Source organism: Rhinatrema bivittatum, chromosome 8 (assembly GCF_901001135.1).
Source record: "Rhinatrema bivittatum chromosome 8, aRhiBiv1.1, whole genome shotgun sequence".
Lineage (NCBI taxonomy): Eukaryota > Metazoa > Chordata > Amphibia > Gymnophiona > Rhinatrematidae > Rhinatrema > Rhinatrema bivittatum.
This window is the reverse complement of record NC_042622.1, coordinates 36,976,482-36,999,452: the sequence shown is the minus strand read 5'-3', so window position 1 is coordinate 36,999,452 and position 22,971 is coordinate 36,976,482. Positions and strand designations below refer to the sequence as shown.

The 22,971-nt window shown below is 41.8% G+C and overlaps 1 protein-coding gene across 3 annotated transcripts in view; it reads right to left on the bottom strand.

Annotated features, from left to right (window-relative positions):
- Window positions 1–265: 265 nt before the first annotated feature.
- The window catches only part of HNF4A (hepatocyte nuclear factor 4 alpha), a 167,915-nt gene continuing 145,209 nt past the window's right edge, over window positions 266–22,971 (bottom strand). For all 3 annotated transcript variants that reach the window (XM_029614589.1, XM_029614588.1, XM_029614590.1), the window contains exons 5-10: window positions 20,973–21,128; window positions 17,097–17,184; window positions 16,737–16,889; window positions 15,592–15,828; window positions 4,986–5,108; window positions 266–1,560 (exon numbers count right to left, since the gene is read on the bottom strand). In XM_029614589.1, coding sequence (XP_029470449.1) covers window positions 1,418–1,560; window positions 4,986–5,108; window positions 15,592–15,828; window positions 16,737–16,889; window positions 17,097–17,184; window positions 20,973–21,128 — 900 coding nt within the window. In that variant the 3' untranslated portion in view covers window positions 266–1,417. The remainder of the gene's footprint in view (window positions 1,561–4,985; window positions 5,109–15,591; window positions 15,829–16,736; window positions 16,890–17,096; window positions 17,185–20,972; window positions 21,129–22,971) is intronic.

Genomic DNA, 22,971 nt, shown 5'->3' with positions numbered 1-22,971 from the left:
CCTAAGCTCAGCCACATTTTGATGCTGTTTTTATATAGTAAGCACACTTCATGTAAACCTCTTCACTGCTATACAACGTACGTGATCTGTGGATGGTGCTTCACTAATAGCATTGGTTGTACTGCATCTGCTAATCATACATCTAAGTTGCGCTTTCACAAATTCAGCTAACATAACAAGTTTTATTTTCATATTATCAGAAGTCATTAAGGTTTTTGACCTGGTGCCCTTTAGTCACATTTTTGGTCAGCCATTGATTACTTAGTACCTCTTAATTTCAAAAGGATAAAATATTTTAGATTTTTTTTTTTTTTTTGGTTGTGTTTTATGAGTGTTTGCTGAGGTATTCAGACAGCTAAATCTAAAGTGCACGAAGTGAATCTCAAACCCTACCCATCAACCGATTCAGGTTGCTAGGCTATTATAAGCCCAGCAACAAAAATATTCAGCTCATAATTGACTGTGCTCTTCCTGATTCTGTTCTCTTGTAAACTGTTAATCGTGGGGATGAACAAAGGCCATGTAACAAATCAGATCCATCACTCGCTTCAATTAGCAGAGTCTACAAATAACACAACAGCACCCTTGTGATACTCCAGAATACGAGTACTAAAGGTATGGCAGTATGGAAAGGCAGAATAGACAACCACTGAGTGTAGCGCTTGAAATCTGTGATCAGTCACTTAGCTGAACTTATGCTAGCAATGGCTAAATGTGTTGTAACTGAGATCCTTGTTGATATGAACGTTTGGGGCCTGCATATGTGGTTTAATGTATTTTAGTTTCACTGTATTCAGTATAATAGATAGCTTTTAAAAATAGGTACGATGAAGAAAGTGGACAGCAACACGACCTGCTGGTCTAATGCTGGTCCAGATAATTACATCGCTATGTCCCCGTACTCCTCATCAAAAGAGTCGTGCCAAGGTAAAAGCACAAGCTGTTGGTTTTTATGTGTTAACGTAGTTTGCTATAGTGATTAAATGACAGACAACACCCTTTAGCATTCATATCAACGGTGGTTTTCCAGCAAATGTCTTTCAAAGTTTCTGTTACCAGGTAAGTGTAGTAGGGTTTTAACCTTAAAATGAAATATATCCAGCAAGACTAAAGAGAAATGTTCTGCTTATTTATTACATTGCTGGGCTAACCTAATTTAGAATTTACTAAGAGTTAAGAATGTCATTCTGGCATAGCCATCTGATGCAATGGTCATGTGAAACCGGGAAGCAATGCTTTCCATAACAGTGAAAAGACTGCTTATAGCTTGGTAACCAAGTCATTAGTTTTGCAAAGTGGATTCCTTGTTGTTGCTTTTCCTTATTTGCTGCGACAGCCTGGGCTTGTTCCAATTTGAGTGCTTCTTCAGAGTGTCCCAAGAGGCAGGAATTTTTGGTTTTGTTTTTCCACGTGAGATCTAGATGGCTTCCTGTTTGGTGATCAATGGCTGAGGGACCGAAGCGGTCTGTTTTGAGACGCTAGCTATTGCCTCGGGGATTAGCTTGTACTGCTCAGCACCAGATCCCGCAGGTGGGGAAGGCTGTGGAGTCTCTGGGGTGGCTGCAAAGCAAAGCAAAAGGCATTAGAAAAAAAAAAATCTTGTTGTTGAATATCTTGCGGCGGAATCTGCTGGGCGATATGGAAAACGTCCCCTATGAGATTCCTCAGCTATGACGTGTGAAGAAACAGACTTATGAGAGCAATTTTTAAAGGCATTTCTGTGGACAAAACAGTGCTTTTACATGTGAAAATAAGGCTCTCTGAAAAGTGCCTGCCCTAGCTGCTGGTAGAAGTGGGGCCACTGCGTGCTGGCTTTTACCAGCAGCTAAGGCAGGCATTCCCGGGAGTGACATCTGGGCAGGTTTAGTGCTTATGTACAATTGTTTGTTTATTTAAGCCAGTTTATAGTTCACCGATCTATGAATCTTGGTAGATATTTTTTTTATTTTAAAAAGCATCTGTATAAGTTTCCAAGGAACAAGTTTCCACACCAATAGGAGATGCAGATCTCTGCGTGTACTGGGGGGTAACTTTGAAAATGATTTCCGCGCTTAAAACTAAATTGTACACGTGTAAGTGGGCTTTTGAAAATGGCTACAATGCATGCCATTGAGTTGTCAATCGGTTTTATGCGTGTAAGTACACTTTAAGCGCTTAAATGGTTTTTAAAAATTGCGATGATAGTTTGTTACATTTACATGCATAACTCCTTTGAAAACTACCTCCACTGTTTTCAACTCAGTTTTCAAAGGGAACTGTTTCCCTTTCAGAATTGGTGTAAGATCCACAGGAAAAAGTAGCCGCAGACTTTACACTTCTGAATAGGGATGTGAATCGTTTTAGGACGATTAAAATTATCGTCCGATAATTTTAATATCGTCTTAAACCGTTATGGAACACAATACAATACAGATTCTAACGATTTATCGTTATAAATCGTTAGAATCGTGAGCCGGCACACTAAAACCCCCTAAAACCCACCCCCGACCCTTTAAATTAAATCCCCCACCCTCCCGAACCCCCCCCCCCAATAACTTAAATAACCTGCGGGTCCAGCGGCGGTCCGGAACGGGCTCCTGCTCCTGAATCTTGTCGTCTTCAGCCGGCGCCATTTTCCAAAATGGCGCCGAAAAATGGCGGCGGCCATAGACGAAAAAGATTGGACGGCAGGAGGTCCTTCCGGACCCCCGCTGGACTTTTGGCAAGTCTCGTGGGGGTCAGGAGGCCCCCCACAAGCTGGCCAAAAGTTCCTGGAGGTCCAGCGGGGGTCAGGGAGCGATTTCCCGCCGCGAATCGTTTTCGTACGGAAAATGGCGCCGGCCATACGCGTATGGCCGGCGCCATTTTCCGCACGAAAACGATTCGCGGCGGGAAATCGCTCCCTGACCCCCGCTGGACCTCCAGGAACTTTTGGCCAGCTTGTGGGGGGCCTCCTGACCCCCACGAGACTTGCCAAAAGTCCAGCGGGGGTCCGGAAGGACCTCCTGCCGTCCAATCTTTTTCGTCTATGGCCGCCGCCATTTTTCGGCGCCATTTTGGAAAATGGCGCCGGCTGAAGACGACAAGATTCAGGAGCAGGAGCCCGTTCCGGACCGCTGCTGTTCCGGACCGCCGCTGGACCCGCAGGTTATTTAAGTTATTTGGGGTGGGGGATTTAATTTAAAGGGTCGGGGGTGGGTTTTAGGGGGTTTTAATGTGCCGGTTTTTCGATTTTTCGATTTTTTGATTTTTAACGATTTTTAACGATTTTTCACGATATTTTACCCCCCCAAACGGCAACAATACGATTCCCTCCCCCTCCCAGCCGAAATCGATCGTTAAGACGATCGAGGACACGATTCACATCCCTACTTCTGAACACAGTCTGAAAGCTGCCGTGATCTTCAGAGCAGATCTTTGGATTTTTTTTTTTTGTGGTGCAGCAGTTTCCCCCTGTTCCTTTGAGCTTCCAGCTCAGTCAGAATTGGGGCTGGGATCTGGCACCAGGAGCCTTTGTATGCAATGCTCTGGGGTTTATCCCCTCTATTTTATATCACCTCCCAACTCACTTAGGCCTGGATTTTCTAAGGTCGCAGATCTTAGAAAATCCAGCGGTAACGGGGGATGGGGGAGGGGGGTTGCGGGCCTGCAAAAGCCAGCAGCGATTGCACCTCCGCGCTGCGATCGCTGCCGGCTTTCGCACCCAATAGCGCCACCGTGAAAGGTGGCGCTATTGGGCGCACTACTGGCAGCGATAAGGTGTCCTACCTTTTTGCCGTGAGCAAAGTCGTCGCGGAGTCTGCCCTGAGGCCGCCCCCAACTCCTCCCCTTCCAGTGCGGACTCCACCCCGACTTAGATATCGCACGCGAAAAGGGACTTTTTCGCGTGCGATACCTTTGGAAAATGACTCCCTAAGTCCAGTTATTGCAACAACCTTCAATAATCTTGAAGTAATGGACCCAACAGCCGGCCACTGGGGGTCACCACTGTGCAATCACTGGAGGCTCTGGGCACTGTCTCTTCCAACCTGGCCAGCAGGGGGAGCAGAAGATAATTCTTATGTCGAGCCAATGAAGAAGATTTCAGCCTGCCAGATCCGATGATAACCCTGGCTACATGAATGCTGGTGTTTTTTCTTGCTCTAATTAATACAGTACTTGCAGCCTGCCAAACAGACCCAGCTGCTAGTTTGATTCTGAATAGCAGGAGGCCTTCTAGTTCCCCTGTGTAGCTTTATAAACAGATCAGACTACAAGAGCACCTGCATTTCTGCAAAGACAGCAGCACAGTAATGGAGAAAAGTCTGCCTTTCTTAGGAGTTGTAAAATAGATGCAAGAATTATACAATTTCTACAAATATAATCTTATATGGAGTTAACCATACATGCCACATACTTAACTTGTTTTCTTCTTCTTTGTGGTTTCTGCCAGTGTTGATCGTTTTTAATTTAACTAGGAGTTTTTAAATAATGCCTTAAGAAGCTGAAGGTTGTAACAAGACAGTGGCTTTATATTGGGTGAACTCTGCATCCCCGATTGTGTTTGGACCGGACGGGGGATGCGGGATACTTGAGATGGCTGGGGGGTTTTTTTTTGTTGTATTTAACTGTGGTGGCAATCTCAGAGGTGGACTTCCTGCCCTCTTTGGGGCTATCTCTGTCTTGAAATGAGAGATCCTAAAGGCTTGGGTGGCTGCTTGGGCTGCCCACATCTGAGGTTTAGCTGAGATTGCATTATTTTGGATATTTTCTGGCATCAGAAGTGCCTGCAGAGTTGTGTGCACTCATTCTATGATTCAGTAGGTTTGAAAATTCTGTTTTGGGTTCTAGATAAAACCTCAAGATCTTGCATATTTTCTTATATTTAGGTTGAGGATACCAAATATTACTGCTGACATATGTATCTATCCTTTTCTAAATCTCATAACAGAAAAAACGTAACACATTATAACCAAAAATAGAGTACAACCTGTGCTAATCAAATCATGCATTCAACTGATACATACACATTTGTCCATTATGTATCTGAGCAGGAATTGTATTGGCTACTATAACGTTTGTTGCCAGATGCTCCTGTACCAAGTGAGGGTGCAAAGGGTGGTGCGCATGTGGTGTTTCATTTGTAGATCCTGGAAAAAAAAATTAATAATTGCTGTTAGCTGCATCAGAATAAACACTTTGAATACTTCCTTTCTGATACTGAAAAAGAGGAGCATGCAATGTCTTGATAGAATCTATCTACTTATTTCAGAGGAGATCCTGCAGAAATTGGCGCATACACAGGACTCCCCACAGAAAGGGTTTGCTTCTGCATTGCACTTTTACAAGCAGGAAAATGTATGGACAGACAAAAGACTACATGGTCTGACCAGTGTGGCTCGCTGCACTACAACTGCCTATATACTGTATTCATATATGCATATTGCTAACTCATTGTTTATTCTATATTGACCTTCAGTATTCTTATAATTAATAACTCCGGTATATATCCTGTATTATAAAACATGGTCTTATATTTTATTTTTTGTCAGAGGCATGGAACACTCAACTTTAAGCTGTGGGACATGGGGCATTCAGTCTGATTGTTCATATTCCGGCTGATGGTTCAGCTTTATGATGCTACAATGATGGATCCTTACATGACTTTTTCACAGCTCTCGCCTCCCCACATACTTCACTCCAGGCGCTCCCCTACTTCCCTTTCCTTTGCCATTCTCACAATCCTTCTATTTAGAAACATAGAAATATGACTGCAGAAAGACCGATGGCCCATCCAGTCTGCCCATCCATCCAATTCATTTAGCATTATAATTCCTATCAGCTCTTTAGAGATCCCAGGCTTTCTTGAATTCAGATACTGTTTTTGTCTCCATCACTTCCACTGGGAGGCTATTCCACACATATACTACCCTCTCTGCAAATAAATATTTTCTAAGATTATTCCTGAGACTCCCCCTTTCAACTTTATCACATAATTCCTCATTCTAGAGCCTCCTTTCCGTTGAAAGAGACTCATCTCTTGTACATGGAAATCTTTAAGATAGGGGAGATACAAGAGAGATATTCAACTATCTTGCTTTTCCTCCAGGGTGTCCATATTTAGATCTTTGTCTATCCCCATATGCTTTAGAACGAAGGCTACTGACCATTTCAGTAGCCACCCTCTGGACCATCCTGTTTATAAAGTGGAATAGATGCCAGATGTCCGATCAGAATACTTTATTCAATGGAGACGAAGTACTATGAACAAGTCTGACTGTGGCCAAGTTTCACCCTTACATTTGGGGCTGCCTCAGGGGCTGTATGCAGTTGAAGCACATGAAATCTGGTAGCACTGTCATGCAGTATAATTCATCATATCATTGCTTGATAGTATTGGCTTGGAGATCCGTGTTGTTAATACTCATCACTCTCAGACCTGTAGCACTCAAAGAGGCTCCATTTTTAAATTGATAACGGCAGGTACTCCAAGAATTCAATGCGTCTGCATTGAACCGCATCTAAAATCAGTCTCCACTCCGATCAGCAAACAAGTTGAAAAACCTCTATTAATATACTGTTTGCTGATCGGAGTGGAGACTGAATTTTAGACGTGGTTCAATACAGATGCATTGAATTCTTGGAGTACCTGCCGTTATCAATTTAAAAGTGGAGCCTCTTTGAGTGCTACAGGTCTGAGAGTGATGAGTATTAACAACACGGATCTCCAAGTCAATATTATCAAGCAATGATATGATGAATTATACTGCATGACAGTGCTACCAGATTTCATGTGCTTCAATTGCATACAGCCCCTGAGTCAGCCCCAGATGTAAGGAGCGAAACTCGGTCAGAGTCAGGCTTGTTCATAGTACTTCATCTCCATTGAATAAAGTATTCTGATCGGACATCTGGCATCTATTCCACTTTGTTACCCTCATGGCGTTCATAGATTGCCATCCTTGCTGTTTTCTGGGTCCATCCTGTTTATATTCTTTATACCAATGGTCCCTAACACAGCCCTAGAGGAGTCCCTAGCCAGTCTGATTTTTAGGATATCCATAGTGAATATTTATCAGAGAGATTTACATGCACCGCCTCAGTTTTATGCAACTCTGTCTCATGCATATTCATTGTGGTTAGCTTGAAACCCAAAGTGACTAGGGCCTCCTCTAGAACTGGATGGGGGACCACCACTCTACACACTTGTTTAATAAAAGAACATCTATTCTCAGTGTGCAAACACCACTCTCCCTTTGCTTTAGGTCACCTCGATTCATTTTTATCCAAGGCTTCACCAGTTGCTTACTCTTCCCCTCTCATGCATGATGCATCCCATAGTGCTCAGTCAAGTTTTATTTCCTCTTCTTGGCCTTATGCACTCAATGCAGTATCGAACTGTAATTAGTAACATTATGACTTATTGTGTAAGGTATTGCATTGGCTCGCCCTGTCCCCTGCATCAGCTCCGTCAGATAACATGGTATTATCTTTCAGAGCTTATTAATAGCAAAGTTTTATTGTTGTGTTTTGAAATGGGCAAAGATAAGTAATGTAGTGCAAGTTAAGAACAAAAAACAGAAAAAAAGCAAGATGTCTCCATTACTAAAGACTACATTTTGTCTAAGAATGAAAGCCTCCTTTATGATAAAATGTTTATCATACCACCCACTATGCATCCAGAAATACAGAGTACTAATATATTCACAAAACTGGAATCTTTGTAGGCTGTGATTCCTTTTAAAAGACTGGCAAGAAAGATGTCGTAGTCCACAAACTTTCTACATGTCATGAACTATGTATGTTTTGTGTATCCTCCCATGAACTTTAACCATTATCTTATGAACATTCTTTAACCCTCATAAGAAAGTATTTTACATTAAAAATATGAGAAAATAATCCCCTAAATCAGACAATAGAAGTATTGAACCACCTAGAACCATAAAGGTTGATATTCAAAGCCTTTGTGTGCATATTCACATAAAAGCTGATTTTTGAAATTTTACGCCCACCAACTGCATAAGTTTTTATATGCACAAAAATAACCCAGACTACAAGGGATCTCAACAGAAGCGTTCTTGGGGGCTGGCCAAACTTCAGCCGGTGAGCATGGTTATTGAGCACAGGTCTGATCATAAAAATAACTGTCCTAAACAACCTGGATACATTTCTCATGAAAATGTATCCGAGTATATTTGGCAGCAGTCCTATGCATAGAAGTCTCACCCAATATCTGGGAAATGATTTATGTGCGGAACTTTCCCCAGAGGTCAAAATTCAGAGTTTGCCCAGGTTAACTTTTCAAGTTACCTGGACCAAACCTAAAATTTGAATATTTGCCCTCCATTGTTTGGCTAAATTTAGTTCAGGTATCTCAATACCCATACAAAATATAGCGGATAAAAAGAGGTGGTGATGGAGGCATTCCAGGCATGTGATTACAATTTAATCGGCAAGCAAGACTAAAGTTAGCTAGATGTGTCTGATTGGAGAAATACATGTCCTAAAGTTATCCCGATAGAGCGACTTTTAAACTAGAACAAAGGGGAAAGCCGACATTCGCTCAGCAGCGCATGGTTCGGAGGGAGGTATCTTCAAAGAATACTAATGATGCATTAGAATTAGGGCATCCCAACAGTGAGGTTCCAATAATAAGAAAAGTAGTCCAAGTGCCTGTAACTAAAAACTCACCTGAGCTAAAAAATTCTAACTTATCCCTATCAATTAAAAAGCAGAATGAAAATACAAACAAAAAACAAGCTTTGAAATGTTTGTATGCTAATGCCAGAAGTCTAAGAAGTACGATGGGAGAATTAGAATGTATAGCAGTGAATGATGACATAGACTTAATTGGCATCTCAGAGACATGGTGGAAGGAGGATAACCAATGGGACAGTGCTATACCGGGGTACAAATTATATCGCAATGACAGAGAGGAGTACCCGGGAGGCGGTGTAGTGCTTTATGTCCGGGATGGCATAGAGTCCAACAGGATAAACATCTTGCATGAGACTAAATGCACAATTGAATATGGGTAGAAATCCCTTGTGTGTCTGGGAAGACTATAGTGATAGGAGTATACTACTGTCCACCTGGTCAAGATGGTGAGACGGACAGTGAAATGCTAAGAGAAATTAGGGAAGCTAACCAAATTGGTAGTGCGGTAATAATGGGAGATTTCAGTTACCCCAATATTGACTGGGTAAATGTATCACTGGGTCATGCTAGAGAGATAAAGTTCCTGGATGGAATAAATGACAGTTTTATGGAGCAATTCAGGAACCGAGAAGAGAGGGAGCAATTTTAGATCTAATTCTCAGTGGAGCACAGGATTTGGTGAAAGAGGTAACGGTGGTGGGGCCACTTGGCAATAGTGATCATAATATGATCAAATTTGAATTAATACCTGGAAGGGGGACAGTAAGCAAATCCAAGGCTCTCGTGCTAAACTTTCAAAAGGGAAACTGATAAAATGAGAAAAAGAGTTAGAAAAAAACTGAAAGGAGCAGCTACAAAGGTAAAAAGTGTGCAAGAGGCGTGGTCATTGTTAAAAAATACCATCCTAGAAGCACAGTCCAGATGTATTCCACACATTAAGAAAGGTGGAAAGAAGGCAAAACGATTACCGGCATGGTTAAAAGGGGAGGTGAAAGAAGCTATTTTAGCCAAAAGATCTTCATTCAAAAATTGGAAGAGGAATCCAACAGAAGAATATAGGATAATGCATAAGCGTTGGCAAGTTAAATGTAAGACATTGATAAGACAGGCTAAGAGAGAATTTGAAAAGAAGTTGGCCGTAGAGGCAAAAACTCACAGTAAAAACTTTTTAAAATATATCCGAAGCAGAAAGCCTGTAAGGGAGTCAGTTGGACCGTTAGATGATCGAGGGGTTAAAGGGGCACTTAGAGAAGATAAGGCCATCGCGGAGAGATTAAATGATTGCTTCAGTGTTTACTGAAAAGGATGTTGGTGAGGTACCCATACCGGAGAAGGTTTTCATGGGTAATGATTCAGATGGACTGAACCAAATCACGGTGAACCTAGAAGATGTGGTAGGCCTGATTGACAAACTGAAGAGTAGTAAATCACCTGGACCGGATGGTATACACCCCAGGGTTCTGAAGGAACTAAAAAATGAAATTTCAGACCTATTACTAAAAATTTGTAACCTATCATTAAAATCATCCTGAAGACTGGAGGGTGGCTAATGTAACCCCAATATTAAAAAGGGCTCCGGGGCGATCCGGGAAACTACAGACCAGTTAGCCTGACTTCGGTGCCAGAAAAATAGTGGAAAATGTTCTAAATATCAAAGTTGCAGAACATATAGAAAGACATGGATTAATGGAACAAAGTCAGCATGGCTTTACCCAAGGCAAGTCTTGCCTCACAAATCTGCTTCACATTTTTGAAGGAGTTAATAAACACGTGGATAAAGGTGACCCGGTAGATGTAGTGTATTTGGATTTTCAGAAGGCGTTTGACAAAGTTCCTCATGAGAGGCTTCTAGGAAAAGTAAAAATTCATGGGATAGGTGGCGATGTCCTTTTGTGGATTACAAACTGGCTAAAAGACAGGAAACAGAGATTAGGATTAAATGGACAATTTTCTCAGTGGAAAGAGTGGGCAGTGGCGTGCCTCAGGGATCTGTTTTGGGGACCCGTACTTTTCAATACATTTATAAATGATCTGGAAAGAAATATGACAAGTGAGGTAATCAAATTTGCAGATGATACAAAATTGTTCAGAGTAGTTAAATCACAAGCAGATTGTGATAAATTGCAGGAAGACCTTGTGAGACTGGAAAATTGGGCATCGAAATAGCAAATGAAATTTAATGTGGATAAGTGCAAGGTGATGCATATAGGGAAAAATAACCCATGCTATAATTACACAATGTTAGGTTCCATATTAGGAGCTACCACCCAAGAAAGAGATCTAGGCGTCATAGTGGATAACACATTGAAATCATCGGTTCAGTGTGCTGCGGCAGTCAAAAAAGCAAATAGAATGTTGGGAATTATTAGAAAGGGAACGGTGAATAAAACGGAAAATGTTATAATGCCTCTGTATCACTCCATGGTGAGACCGCACCTTGAATACTGTGTACAATTCTGGTCGCCACATCTCAAAAAAGATATAGTTGCGATGGAGAAGGTACAGAGAAGGGCGTCCAAATTATGAAAGGAATGGAACAGCTCCCCTATGAGGAAAGACTAAAGAGGTTAGGACTTTTCAGCTTGGAGAAGAGACGGCTGAGGGGGGATATGATAGAGGTGTTTAAAATCATGAGAGGTCTAGAACAGGTAAATGTGAATCGGTTATTTACTCTTTCGGATAATAAAAAGACTAGGGGGCACTCCATGAAGTTAGCATGTGGCACATTTAGAACTAATCGGAGAAAGTTCTTTTTCACTCAACGCACAATTAAACTCTGGAATTTGTTGCCAGAGGATGTGGTTAGTGCAGTTAGTGTAGATGGGTTTAAAAAAGGATTGGATAAGTTCTTGGAGGAGAAGTCCATTACCTGCTATTAATTAAGTTGACTTAGAAAATAGCCACTGCTATTACTAGCAACAGTAACATGGAACAGACTTAGTTTTTGGGTACTTGCCAGGTTCTTATGGCCTGGATTGGCCACTGTTAGAAACAGGATGCTGGGCTTGATAGACCCTTGGTCTGACCCAGTATGGCATGTTCTTATGTACTGTATTTAGCAGAACACTTAACTGGGTATGGCCTGCTGAATTTATTTATTTATTTATTTAAAAGTAATTCTATACCGTCTTTACAAACAATGTTTAATCAAAACGGTTTACAAATATCAAATAAAAATAGAACTAAAAATAAATTAAGGATTAATTAGGAGTAAAATAGCTTATGGAGAATATAAAATTACATGAATATCTTGGTAACCTTACCAAGTTAACTTTCCCACTCAACGGTTCTATGAATACTGACTTCATAAAATAACGATTATTTAAAAGGATCATAATGTTCATCTAGTCTGCCCAGATTATTTCCTAGTTCAACGCTAAGGACCCAGTCGATCTTTGTCTTTACCTTTGCTTCTTTGTAATTAAGCATTCTCTGCCCTTATATTTCATCCTAAAATGTTTTCATTTAGTGCCAAGATGCTGACTTTTGTCTATTCCTAGGTGCTTGGTTCTGTTTTCATCCTTGATATGTGGCTGAGTGTCTGGCTTGATGCTGAAGAGGAAGGGTGACTCCAACTCTATCCAGTGATGACCCAGGTGCAGAATCTTTTATGTGAAGACTTCAGCAATGGCTACCCCTTCCATGGACATTAGCTCTCTGTTGGCTTGCTCCATGGGGATGCTTGGAAGAGACGCTCCAGAGGAGCATCTATGGCTGGTTGTATGCGCTTGGTCAGTGAGTTCATTGATACCTTTGGGTGTTGGAGCTGCTCTACCCGTAGGCTTCCTGCAGCTATCAGCTGAGAAAGGAGAGCTGGAAATGAATTGTCCAACAGAGGTATCTCTGTGCTCCCCAACTAAGGAGTTGATAATTAAGAACTGGAGTTCTTCAAAGATGCAGAAAGTGAAGGCAAGTGCTTTGGTTTGGGAGATGAAACAGGGTTTAGAGTATGGGTATGCAGGTGACAGCTATGATTATAAATTCTTTCCCAGTTCCTGAGGTGATAACTCTTCATTAAATCTAGGCTGTCAGACTGAGTTTTAACTTTTGAGTTAAAACTGGAAGTATTCTTTAATGAGATCAAGATCCAGTCTGTTGTGGGATGGATAGCTTCTTTGGGGCTAATTTGCAAAAGGAGTTAGGTTCCTAATGTGGTCCTTTTAGGGATGAGTGCCAAAACTTTGGGTCCTAGTTTCCAAAGAATCCTAAATTTAGGATCCTAAAAAGTGGGTGGCTGCAGGGGTGGAGTTAGGTCAGGGAGACAAAGTTAGGACCTTAGCACTGCTTTTCAGAAATAGGCACCTGATTCAAGAGCCTTCATTTTAGGATTTCCTAATGTATGTGAATTTTGAGCTGAAAACTTAGGATCCTAAATTCAGCTGAAAATAGGCCCCTAAGTTAGAGACATACATTTAGGAGCTCAGCTTTTTTTGACTATGGGCCCCTTTGTCCACTACAAACGATTTTAATTTTTTTTTATTAAGTTTTAAATTCCAATAAAAGGAAATAGAAGGTAAACAATGAGAATTTGTCATTTAGCCCTACTTTCTGTTTTTTATCTTTTAACTAGTTTTCAATCCACAATAGAATATTGCCTCCTGTCCCGTGACTTTTTAATTTCCTCAAGAGTCTTTTCGTGACAAAAGAACTGCCAGGTACTTGTAGCCTGGACTGGCCACTTTTGGAAACAGGATGCTGGGCTTGATGGACCCTCGGGCTGACCCAGCATGGCAAAACTTATGTTCTTATGAAATAAAAATAAAAAGAATAATCAGAAATAACCTGCTACTTCAACTTTGGCCACCATAATTATATCCCACAACATTACTCTCGACTCGATACGGCTGATGAATCAAGATCCACCACCTTGAGGGGACTTATCCTGAAGAAATAATTTCAAATGATTCAGATCGCTAAACGTAAAATATCTTTCAATAATATATTTACATGGAAACTGAAGAAAGAATGAAGCACCCAAGGAAATTGCCAGAAATTCTGTTCTTATAGCCTAAGCAACTAGTGACAGGTGTGGGAAAACATTTATCTTATGACCACAGAACAGGCAATTACTAGTCCCAAAGCAAAGTTACCATTGCACGTGTTTTTCTGATGTGACCCAGGTTCCAGCTGGGGCCAGGTTAATTGTTTACATTTTATTAATGCTACTTAACCTCTATTGATTAAGCTCTAACTTAACTTTCTGTGGGTGGTTGGTTCTGGAGTGCAGGGCAGTAATCATATGGTGCTGCCTTTCAGACGGTGTGATGTAAGAGGCAGCTTCCAAAGTTATACGTTCCTGAGAGAGAGAATTCGTATGGAGTCTGAAGAGTTCCTAATCCTGCCATAGAATGGCCAGTAAAGTCTTCTGCCCTTATTTTTGCTGTCATGGATATGGGAGAACCCAATTCTGATTCCTAGACGCATTGTGTGGCTTTTCCTCATGGAGACCTAGGAGGAAGAATGGACACTATCTAAACCCAAGATAGCTTCCTGTTGGGTTTTCTCATCTCAAGAGACTGCCTAAACATGAGCGAATACTGCCTGATGGGGTTTGGAATCTGTCCGATTGTCTGTTTAAAGAGTTTTTCCCCCTTTTTCTTACTCCTAAAGGGTAATTGTTGTTGTTTTTTGTTCCTGGTATTTGCATTGTTATTTCTACTGTTGATTTTGTAAAGTGCTGATGCCTCAGAAGATGTAAATACATTTTGGGACATGTTGGAGCCATCAGCCCTTGGTCTGGACTGGATGATTTATTCAAGGTTTGGGTTTATTCTATCTAAGGATGATGGTATGGGGGGTTTTTTTTCCACTTGAGGTGAAGTCAGATTTCTGGACCAATAAGAGCTCCACAGCCTTCTCACTTCTGATCTACCTTCTGCCTGACCTAATTTAAACCCACTTCACCACCTGCAAGGAAGAAACCCTCTTGATATTTGGAGCTTTTATTTTGTGTACCCCACTGAGGCTTGTAATAATAAAAGAGAACATTATTGTGCAGAGGGAAACTGACAATATTGAAATGACTTCAAAACTAAGGAATTTGAGATGCATTTATTTCTGGTGGTCAAGGTCATTTTGAAAGTGGCTTCATTGAAATGATATTGGAAAGCAATATTCTTCTCTTCCCTGAGACGGTGGCATCTAACCTCTTGAAACCGAGAGCTGTATGCTGGTAGGGGATATCCTAGTCCGCTTCTCAGGTTATTAGCAGTTTGGCCAGTGCTTTTGGCCGTTGCAGGGAAGTTATACTGGTTTGCATGTAAATGCATCTGGCACCTGAGCGATGTGCCCTGCTACTGAGGGCTTAGACTTGTGGCATTAATCTCTGAAAAGAGGAAATCAATGTCTTCCTAAGCTACACAGTTTTCTGTTTGACGTATTATTTAAAACCTCACTCCTTTCTTTATCCTATGGTATTCTCATATGGGAGTGGCCAGGGAGTCACCAGAAGGAACTAATCTCTGTACTTGGCTGATTTATTTTGTTGATAATATTTAGATGTATTCATTTGTTGACCACTCAAATCATGGGCTTATAAGACATAGAGAAATGTATATTGTTGGTAATTTAATATAGTGATTTTGTTTTCTTTTGACTTATCTCTATTGTTTGAGATGGTTGTGTTTTTTGATTGTAAGCTTTAAATCTGATTAACAAAATTTAAAAGAGAATGTCTTTTGAATATTATTATTATTTTGACTTAAACTTCTGCTTTGAAACTTGCTGTAGATGCAAAGTACCAACAGACATTTGCACCCTACTTTCTGTGCGGGTAGATTCTGTACGAAAATATGCCCTGCACAGACTTGAAAATACAATCGGCGCACCTGTTTTTCCAATCCCGCCCAAAATGCCCCCCAGGAATGCCTCCCCTTAATGCGGCTAAGTATGCCATGTCCGGGGAAGGCAAATGGCTTTGAAGCTTGACTTCTCAATCTGTTCCCTTGCCGGCATTCTTGTTTTGCTCGTACTGACCTCCAAGCAGCATCTCTTGCAGTAGGTTGTCAATCTTGACCATCCCGAAGAGCTTGACAAACTGGATTTGCTCTATCATCTGCCAGGTGATGCTCTGGAGAGTGGGCAGCAGAAGCAGCAGTTCCCCAAATCGGCCCCTGGAATCATACTGCCGGTCGTTGATGTAGTCTTCCAGGCTGACCTGCACTTGGTAGCGCATCCGTTTGATTTTGTTGGGATCGCTCAGACCTTTAGCATCTTTTAAAAAAAAAAGAGAGAATTTCTGTATTTTTTTCAAAAGCCGCAGTGCTTAGTATTAAATCCTTAGAAATGAACACTTTGTGCAGAAGAAAATGACTTTTCAAGGTATTAAGGATACAAATGTGGGTGAACTGTATTTATAAAACTCATGTACGAGCACTTTATGGCGTGAAGACGTTAAATAGGTGTATGAATTATGAAAACATGATAAAGATGTATAGGCATGGCTGAAATACTTCTACATTTTCAAAAGCTTTAAAGAATCTCTGTACTGCTAAATGTCACTTTGTGAGAATAAAAGGTTTCAGCTCTATGGGAGCACTGTTTTATAATTTCTGCCCTTATGGCCTTGATCCTGGCAGCATCAGAAAACAGCCTGCCAATGGTTTAATGATGACCTATGTAGGGAAAACAAGTCTTGATCTGAAGAATCCATTTTCACTGCGTGGATACCATGAGGCTGAGAAGCAAACTCATTTATAAAACCAAAGTCAAAGCCCTACAAGGCCTCCAGTTACTTCTAGCACTGAAGAGATGGAGTAGAATTGTGCCTTTAATGTAACAAAATCGCAAGATCTCTTACTTAAGCTTCTCATTAATATTCTTCAATGCTTACACAGAGCGTCTCTGAGTGGAACAATGGATGTGTACTGTGAGCTTGGAATTAAAAAACAACCTAATGTGTCATATCCCAGAAATACTGACTGGTGTATCGGCTCCTAGCTCCTTTAGACTCTCCCCCAACCCTATTAGTAGCCAAACAAACGTATATTTTATGGAATTTCTCAGCTCCTATCATTCTTCAGCTCCTAGATAACTCCTTCCCAGCGCCAGTATTATGCAGCATGCCTTAACTGAGCAAGAGGCAGCATATTGTGGAACATCACATCTTACAGGATCCATACCTGGATCAAAAAAGATGATTGCTTTCAAACAGGCATATTCGTTGTCATCGATCTGAAGCTCTTGGAATGGTAGAACCAGTTCATCTAGAATTCTGATGGCCACGCGTCCCACTTCCAGTTCTGGGCAGTTTCGTGGAATTATATGGTCATTTCCTGGAGAAGGGAATAAATAATCAGAGTTTTCCATATGTAGCTGTTGAATCGATCTTCTGAGGTTCTGGAATGATTAGTAGCTATGAGGCCTTTGCCACTGCTGGTCTTCATGTTTTACAGTCCTGTGCACTGGATAATTAATGCAGTAGCTGTAGGAATAACTATCCAAACAATTGCAAGAGGGAAACATTGGAGAATGCGTGTTACCTAAAAGCAGAATGTCTTTGTAGACCATTGACCGTTTGGTAGCTCCTAGTAAAAGGTGCTCGCCAGCATGTGCCCTTAGTAAAGCCACCTAGAAGGGAAGAAGTCATTTTATAAACATCACTGTTGCGATTAGAAGGTGATTTCACACCATAAATAATGCAATGTGAACTTATTCAATGAAAACCAAATGTTTGAACAGATTTATTTGGTTAATTGCTCTCAGATTGTGTCAGGCCACAGACTGTGGCATGGTTCTTAGAAAACCTATCCATTTTACAAAATGTTTTTCCATTGAATTGCACCTTTTTAGTGCATTCACATGTTTGTGTGGCAAGTTTAATTGCAAAGACCTTCATTCAAATGCCGGGAGATCTACAGGCTGGAAATGGAGTTAGGTGGCTTGATTCTTTTTCCAACCTGTAAATCCAATCTATTGTATGACACAGAGCCCTACAATACTGCAGATTTTTGTGGAGGTCTGCAGGCAATTTGCAGGTGCCATCATGGAGCATCATGTAGGCACCCACAGATGGTCTGCCAAAATCGGCACCTCTTTAGGGGGTCTTCCCTGCCTTTTCAATATTGTTGGTTACATGGATAGATACCAAGTCATCATCTGTAAGCCACTCATGTATTTCATTTCTTTTATGAAATAATAATAATCTCTTGTTGTTCCTCAAAAACAGACCTATTTTTCAAGATTAATGATTGAAAATGTTATCCTTACACCAGCTAACAGCCCCTGACAATGTTAAGAATTAATGCTACCTGGGTTAAAAATTTCACATTTTTGTAAAAGTAAAGGTTAACAAATTGACAACAAGAGTGCTTCTTACCCAGTAAAGACCCCAAGTGAAGAAAACAAGGATTAAACATTAACGCAGATACTTTCAGAAAGTGGAATGTAAACCCGACGGCTCGGTGGTCTCAGCTGAAGCAGTGGGGATACTGCGGAGATAGCAATAGCAGCCTCCTCATAGGTAGCCAACCTCGTCTATGGCTGAATCTTCCAGTGAGGCTGAGGCTGCACGAACACCGAGTGCTGAAGAGCGCTGCAGTCTGTGGCTGCTGGCTGAGAATTGTCACTACTATGGATGGATGAGATGGGAGGACGCTAAAAATGATGGCGGTGGAGGGTGGAATTCTGGTGCTTGCAAATGGAAGCTTATGGCACTGCAGGCCGCTTGCTACAAACCTGGAGGATGGATTCAGCCCCAAAACATTAAGGAAACAGAATGCATGTGTCAGTTCCTATCGACTGGGTCTGATCAGAAAAACTGGCTGAAGTGGCAGTCTAACAAAACTCATTTATGTATAACGTTTTCTCAAAGTATCTTAGCTGCTTGTATGCAATAGTATTGCCCTTGACCTCCAGAAGATTCCCTAGTGTGTGGCTTGGCACAGCTAATTTGTACCTCTGTTAGAAAGACATTAGTAGAAAGCTAAATTTTGTAACGTGTGTGCCCACGGTCAGTCTGCAGGTGATTACAGGAATCCAGTCACAGGATTTCCATTAGGTTCTGCGTTCACGGACTGTGGTGTCCTGTCCAGAGTCCTACAAATGCAAATGGTGCTACCATGAACCTAATGTGCTATGAAGATAGAATTAGGCGCCCAGATCCCTGGGTATGAAAATTGCCATCTGCAGGGCAGCTAAATATACTGGGGTAGATTTTATAAAAGTACGCCCGTGCGTACTTTTGTTCGCGCACCAGGCGCAAACAAAAGTACGCCGGATTTTGAATAGATACGCGTGTAGCCGCGCGTATCCTTTAAAATCCGGGGTCGGCGTGCACAAGGCTGCCAAAATTGGCTACCTGTGCGCGCCAAGCCGTGCAGCCTGACTCCGTTCCCTCCGAGGCCGCTCTGAAATTGGAGCGGCCACGGAGGGAACTTTCCTTCCATCTCCCCAGCCCTATCTAAACCCCCTCACCTTTGTTTTAAAAGTTACGCGTAACTCACGTGCGCCAGCCGGCTGGCGCGCGGTTCCCCGGCCCAGGAGCTGTTCGGAGGCCTTGCCCCCGAAACGCCCCCGGGCCGGAACCATGCCTGCGGCCCCAACCCTGAATGATGCGCTGCTGCGATGCGCGTCCCGGGGCTTGTGCGCGCCGCCGAGCCTATTCAACATAGGCTCGGCGCACGCAGGTGGAACTTGGGGCAGGTTTTCGGGGGGTACGCACGTATCTTACGCACGTACCCCTTTGAAAATCTGCCCTACTGTGACTGCACATAGCTGCCTTGCAAATAGGTATTCTCGAGGACATGTCTGGGATGGGGGAGAGAGATGAGTGCACTTGCAAAATAGCATTTTTGAACTTTATGCATGTCATTTCTTTCCTGGAATCCCAATTGCAAGAATAGCAGCTATGAATTTCATGGGTATGCTTTGTACCCACGTACCTTGTAGTTGATTTTCAAAGAGAAGTTACTCAGGCAATTTCTCTGTACTATTAAGTATGCAGGTATAAAAGCTACTGAACTGTGCCCCTTAAAATGGTGCCCCAGTGAATAAAATAATGGCACTGAAATCTCCAGGACTAAGAAGATGCAGTCTCGAACATCTGAAAGAATTATTCTGAGCCTTCATGTATTTTCATTGGGCAGTAAGGTGTTTAAAAAAAAGAAAACTGTTTTAACTGGTAACCAGGGCTGGGGAGAAATTAGGGCAACTGCCCTGGTCCCAGGGCTGGTGGAAGCATTAGGTGGGGTAGGTGGTGGCCTAGGGGGGCCGGAAGTGGGCGGGGCAGCAAAGTAGCCGGTAAGGGCGAGGCACGGAGTCGGAGGGCGTTTTTCGTTTTTGGGTGTGCGATTTGAGAGAGAGAGAGATCACGTGAGGCCATCACTGCCTACAGGGGCTGGACACCCTTCTACCGGCACTGCCTGGGCCCGACATTTCCAAGAGCCCTGTGGTAGTCACTTAGGGGTGCCGGCAGGGGCAGCAGTTGCGGGGGCCTGCGAGGTGAAGATTCAAGTGCTGGGCCAGGAGGTGCTGTGCCCTCGAATCTCTGGGTGGGGCTCATTCTGGCTGAATTGCCCTGGGACTCACACCCTCCTAGGGTCACCCTTGCTCGTTGCCTGAGGAGATAGGACCTTGTAGCCATAAGGTAACCTTATATAGGTGACATAGGTAGACCGGATGGGCCATATGCTCTCTATCTGCCGCCATGTTCAGTGTTTCTGTGAATGTGACTTATCATTGATGGCTCATTTCGAGGGTCATACAGAACTGCAAGAAAGGCTTATAGTTCTGATGATGGTAGGAATTCACTGCTAAGACTGAAGTAACAGGTTTGTTTTTTTTTACATAGTTTACATTTTCTTTGCTATAGAATATTTTTCAGAAATATGTTTATGGAATATAGCACTAAAATTAGTAGTGATTTCTGGAATGCTGTTTGCCTTTCATGCTACAGATAGAGAATGTATGTGGTAGTTCCTACATAGCTAATTTACTGAGGTGCACGTGCTGCACCTTCTTCTATTTACTGGTTTTGCTCTGCACACTTTTTTCCTGGTGCAATCAGGTGCCATCTTGGCCTTGTTGATTCCTGCGTTATTTGGCTTGGAAACTCTGCAAACATCTTATCAATGTAAATAGTTCCATGTTTGCAATGAACACTGCAAATGAATGTTTCTGAGAATCGATGCATTGTTAACCCCTCCCACAAACAATCCCCCTGCTTTCAACCAAGAGTTCTACATAATTGTGTTTTGAAATTCAAAAACTACGACAATAGACGCACACTAGATATATCTATGTAAGTTAATGGGTATTATTACATTGACCTGTTGCAGCATATTTTATTACATAGAGAAATTACTGTGTGACTTGTGTGGCGATAGAGCAAGCTCTATATGCAAGCATGTGGAACCGACCTGGTCGTCCAGTGGAAGCTCGCAGAACGCGGGGATATATTTTGCCCATTCCACCAGAACCAGCAGCTGTTGCTTCATCGACTCACAGACATCGGTAATGCTTGCTATCTTTTTTGCCCTCACGTCTCCAGTTATCATGGACATTGGTGAAGTTATCTGTAAAGTCAACGTGAACAAGTTGTTGCATACCTGCCTTTGTTAAAACACATTCATGATATTTCAAGTCCCTTACGAGACCGCATAATTTATTTATTTATTTATTTTAAGTTTTTCTATACCGGCATTCGCGATAAATATCGCATCATGTCGGTTTACAATTAACAAGTAGATAGGGAACAAAAAGGCAATAAATAACATTGATCTAAGTAATAATAATAAAATAATAGTAATGGTAGTAAAAAAAAAACATTAAACAAGAGAAGGCTAAGGAATGCAGTTACAATAAAACAAGGGAGTAATATAACTTGGATCAGAGAAAAGAAGCAGGGGTTTAAATATAGATAACAATATGCCAGTCAATGTGCTTATAGCGTTGAAGAATTGCCCTTATGAGGTAGGGATATTAATTACTATGATTAAGGCAAAGTCTGAGCGAATAGGTAATAATGGAATAGGTTCAGTTTAGTTCAGGAAAGGCTTTCATGAATAGCCACGTTTTAAGTCTTTTCCTAAATGTAGGAAGGTAGGGTTCCTGTCGCAAATCTGGTGGGATGGAGTTCCACAGTGTTGGTCCTGCAGTGGAGAAAGCCCTGTCTCTGGCGGTTATGTGCCTCATGGATTTGGAGGGTGGTACTTGTAGGGTTTCTCTATAGGACTCTCTGATTGGTCTTTTGGACGTGAATTTTTTGAGAGGAATTTGAAGGGTGAGCTGAGACTGTTGATGTATAGCTTTGTAAATAATGGTTATGGACTTATATATGATTCTGTAATGGATTGGCAGCCAGTGCAGATCTTTGAGGATTGGTGATATGTGGTCTCTTCTCCGTGTGTTAGTTAATATTCTCGCAGCCGTGTTTTGGACCATCTGAAGGGGTTTGGTGTGAGATGATGGGAGACCTAATAGCAAAGAGTTGCAGTAATCTAGTTTCGAAAAAATTATTGATTGTAGAATAGTTCTGTAGTCATGAAAATGGAAGAGTGGTCTTATTCTTTTTAAGACTTGGATTTTATAGAAGCAGTCCTTAGTAGTTTGATTTATGAATGCTTTTAGGTTTAACCTGTTATCCATGATAGCTCCCAAGTTTCTTACTTGTGGAGTTTGTAAATTGGGTGGAGGATTTGTGTCGATGTTACTGTTTTCAGATGAAATTAGGAGGAGTTCGCTTTTTGAAGAGTTTAGTATTAGATTAAGGTTTGAGAGGAGTCCATCAATTTTTTGAAGACAAGTTTCCCAGAATTCTAGAGTTTTGGTGTATGATTCCTTGACGGGGATGACTATCTGGACGTCATCTGCATACAGAAAGTGTTTAAGGTTTAAGTTGGTTAGCAGTTGGCAAAGAGGGAGCAGGTAGATATTAAAGAGCGTTGGTGAAAGGGAGGAGCCCTGTGGAACTCCCGTAGATGAAGAGTAGTGTTGAGATTCTTTGTTGTGAATTTTGACTTTGTATTTTCTGTTCCCTAAGAACGATTTGAACCATGATAGTGCTGTTCCTGTTATTCTGATGTTTGCTAATTGAATTATTTTATTTATTTATTTAAAAACTTTTATATACCGGTATTAGTATGCATACATCATACCGGTTTACAATGTAACTTTAAAGGTAGAAATTACAATGAACAGGGAGGGCGAACAAGGAGGAGTATACAAAGAGCAGGAGGTGGAGGAATTAAAGCAATAAATAAAAACTGCAACGGACTATTTACAGGAATATACAAGGCGTAGGCAAGATACTTGCGGAAGTCGGTGTACTTAATCAGGGTAGGCTTGTCGGAAGAGCCATGTTTTAAGTTTTTTTCTGAACTTGGCGTAACATGGCTCTAGCCTGAGAGTGGTAGGGAG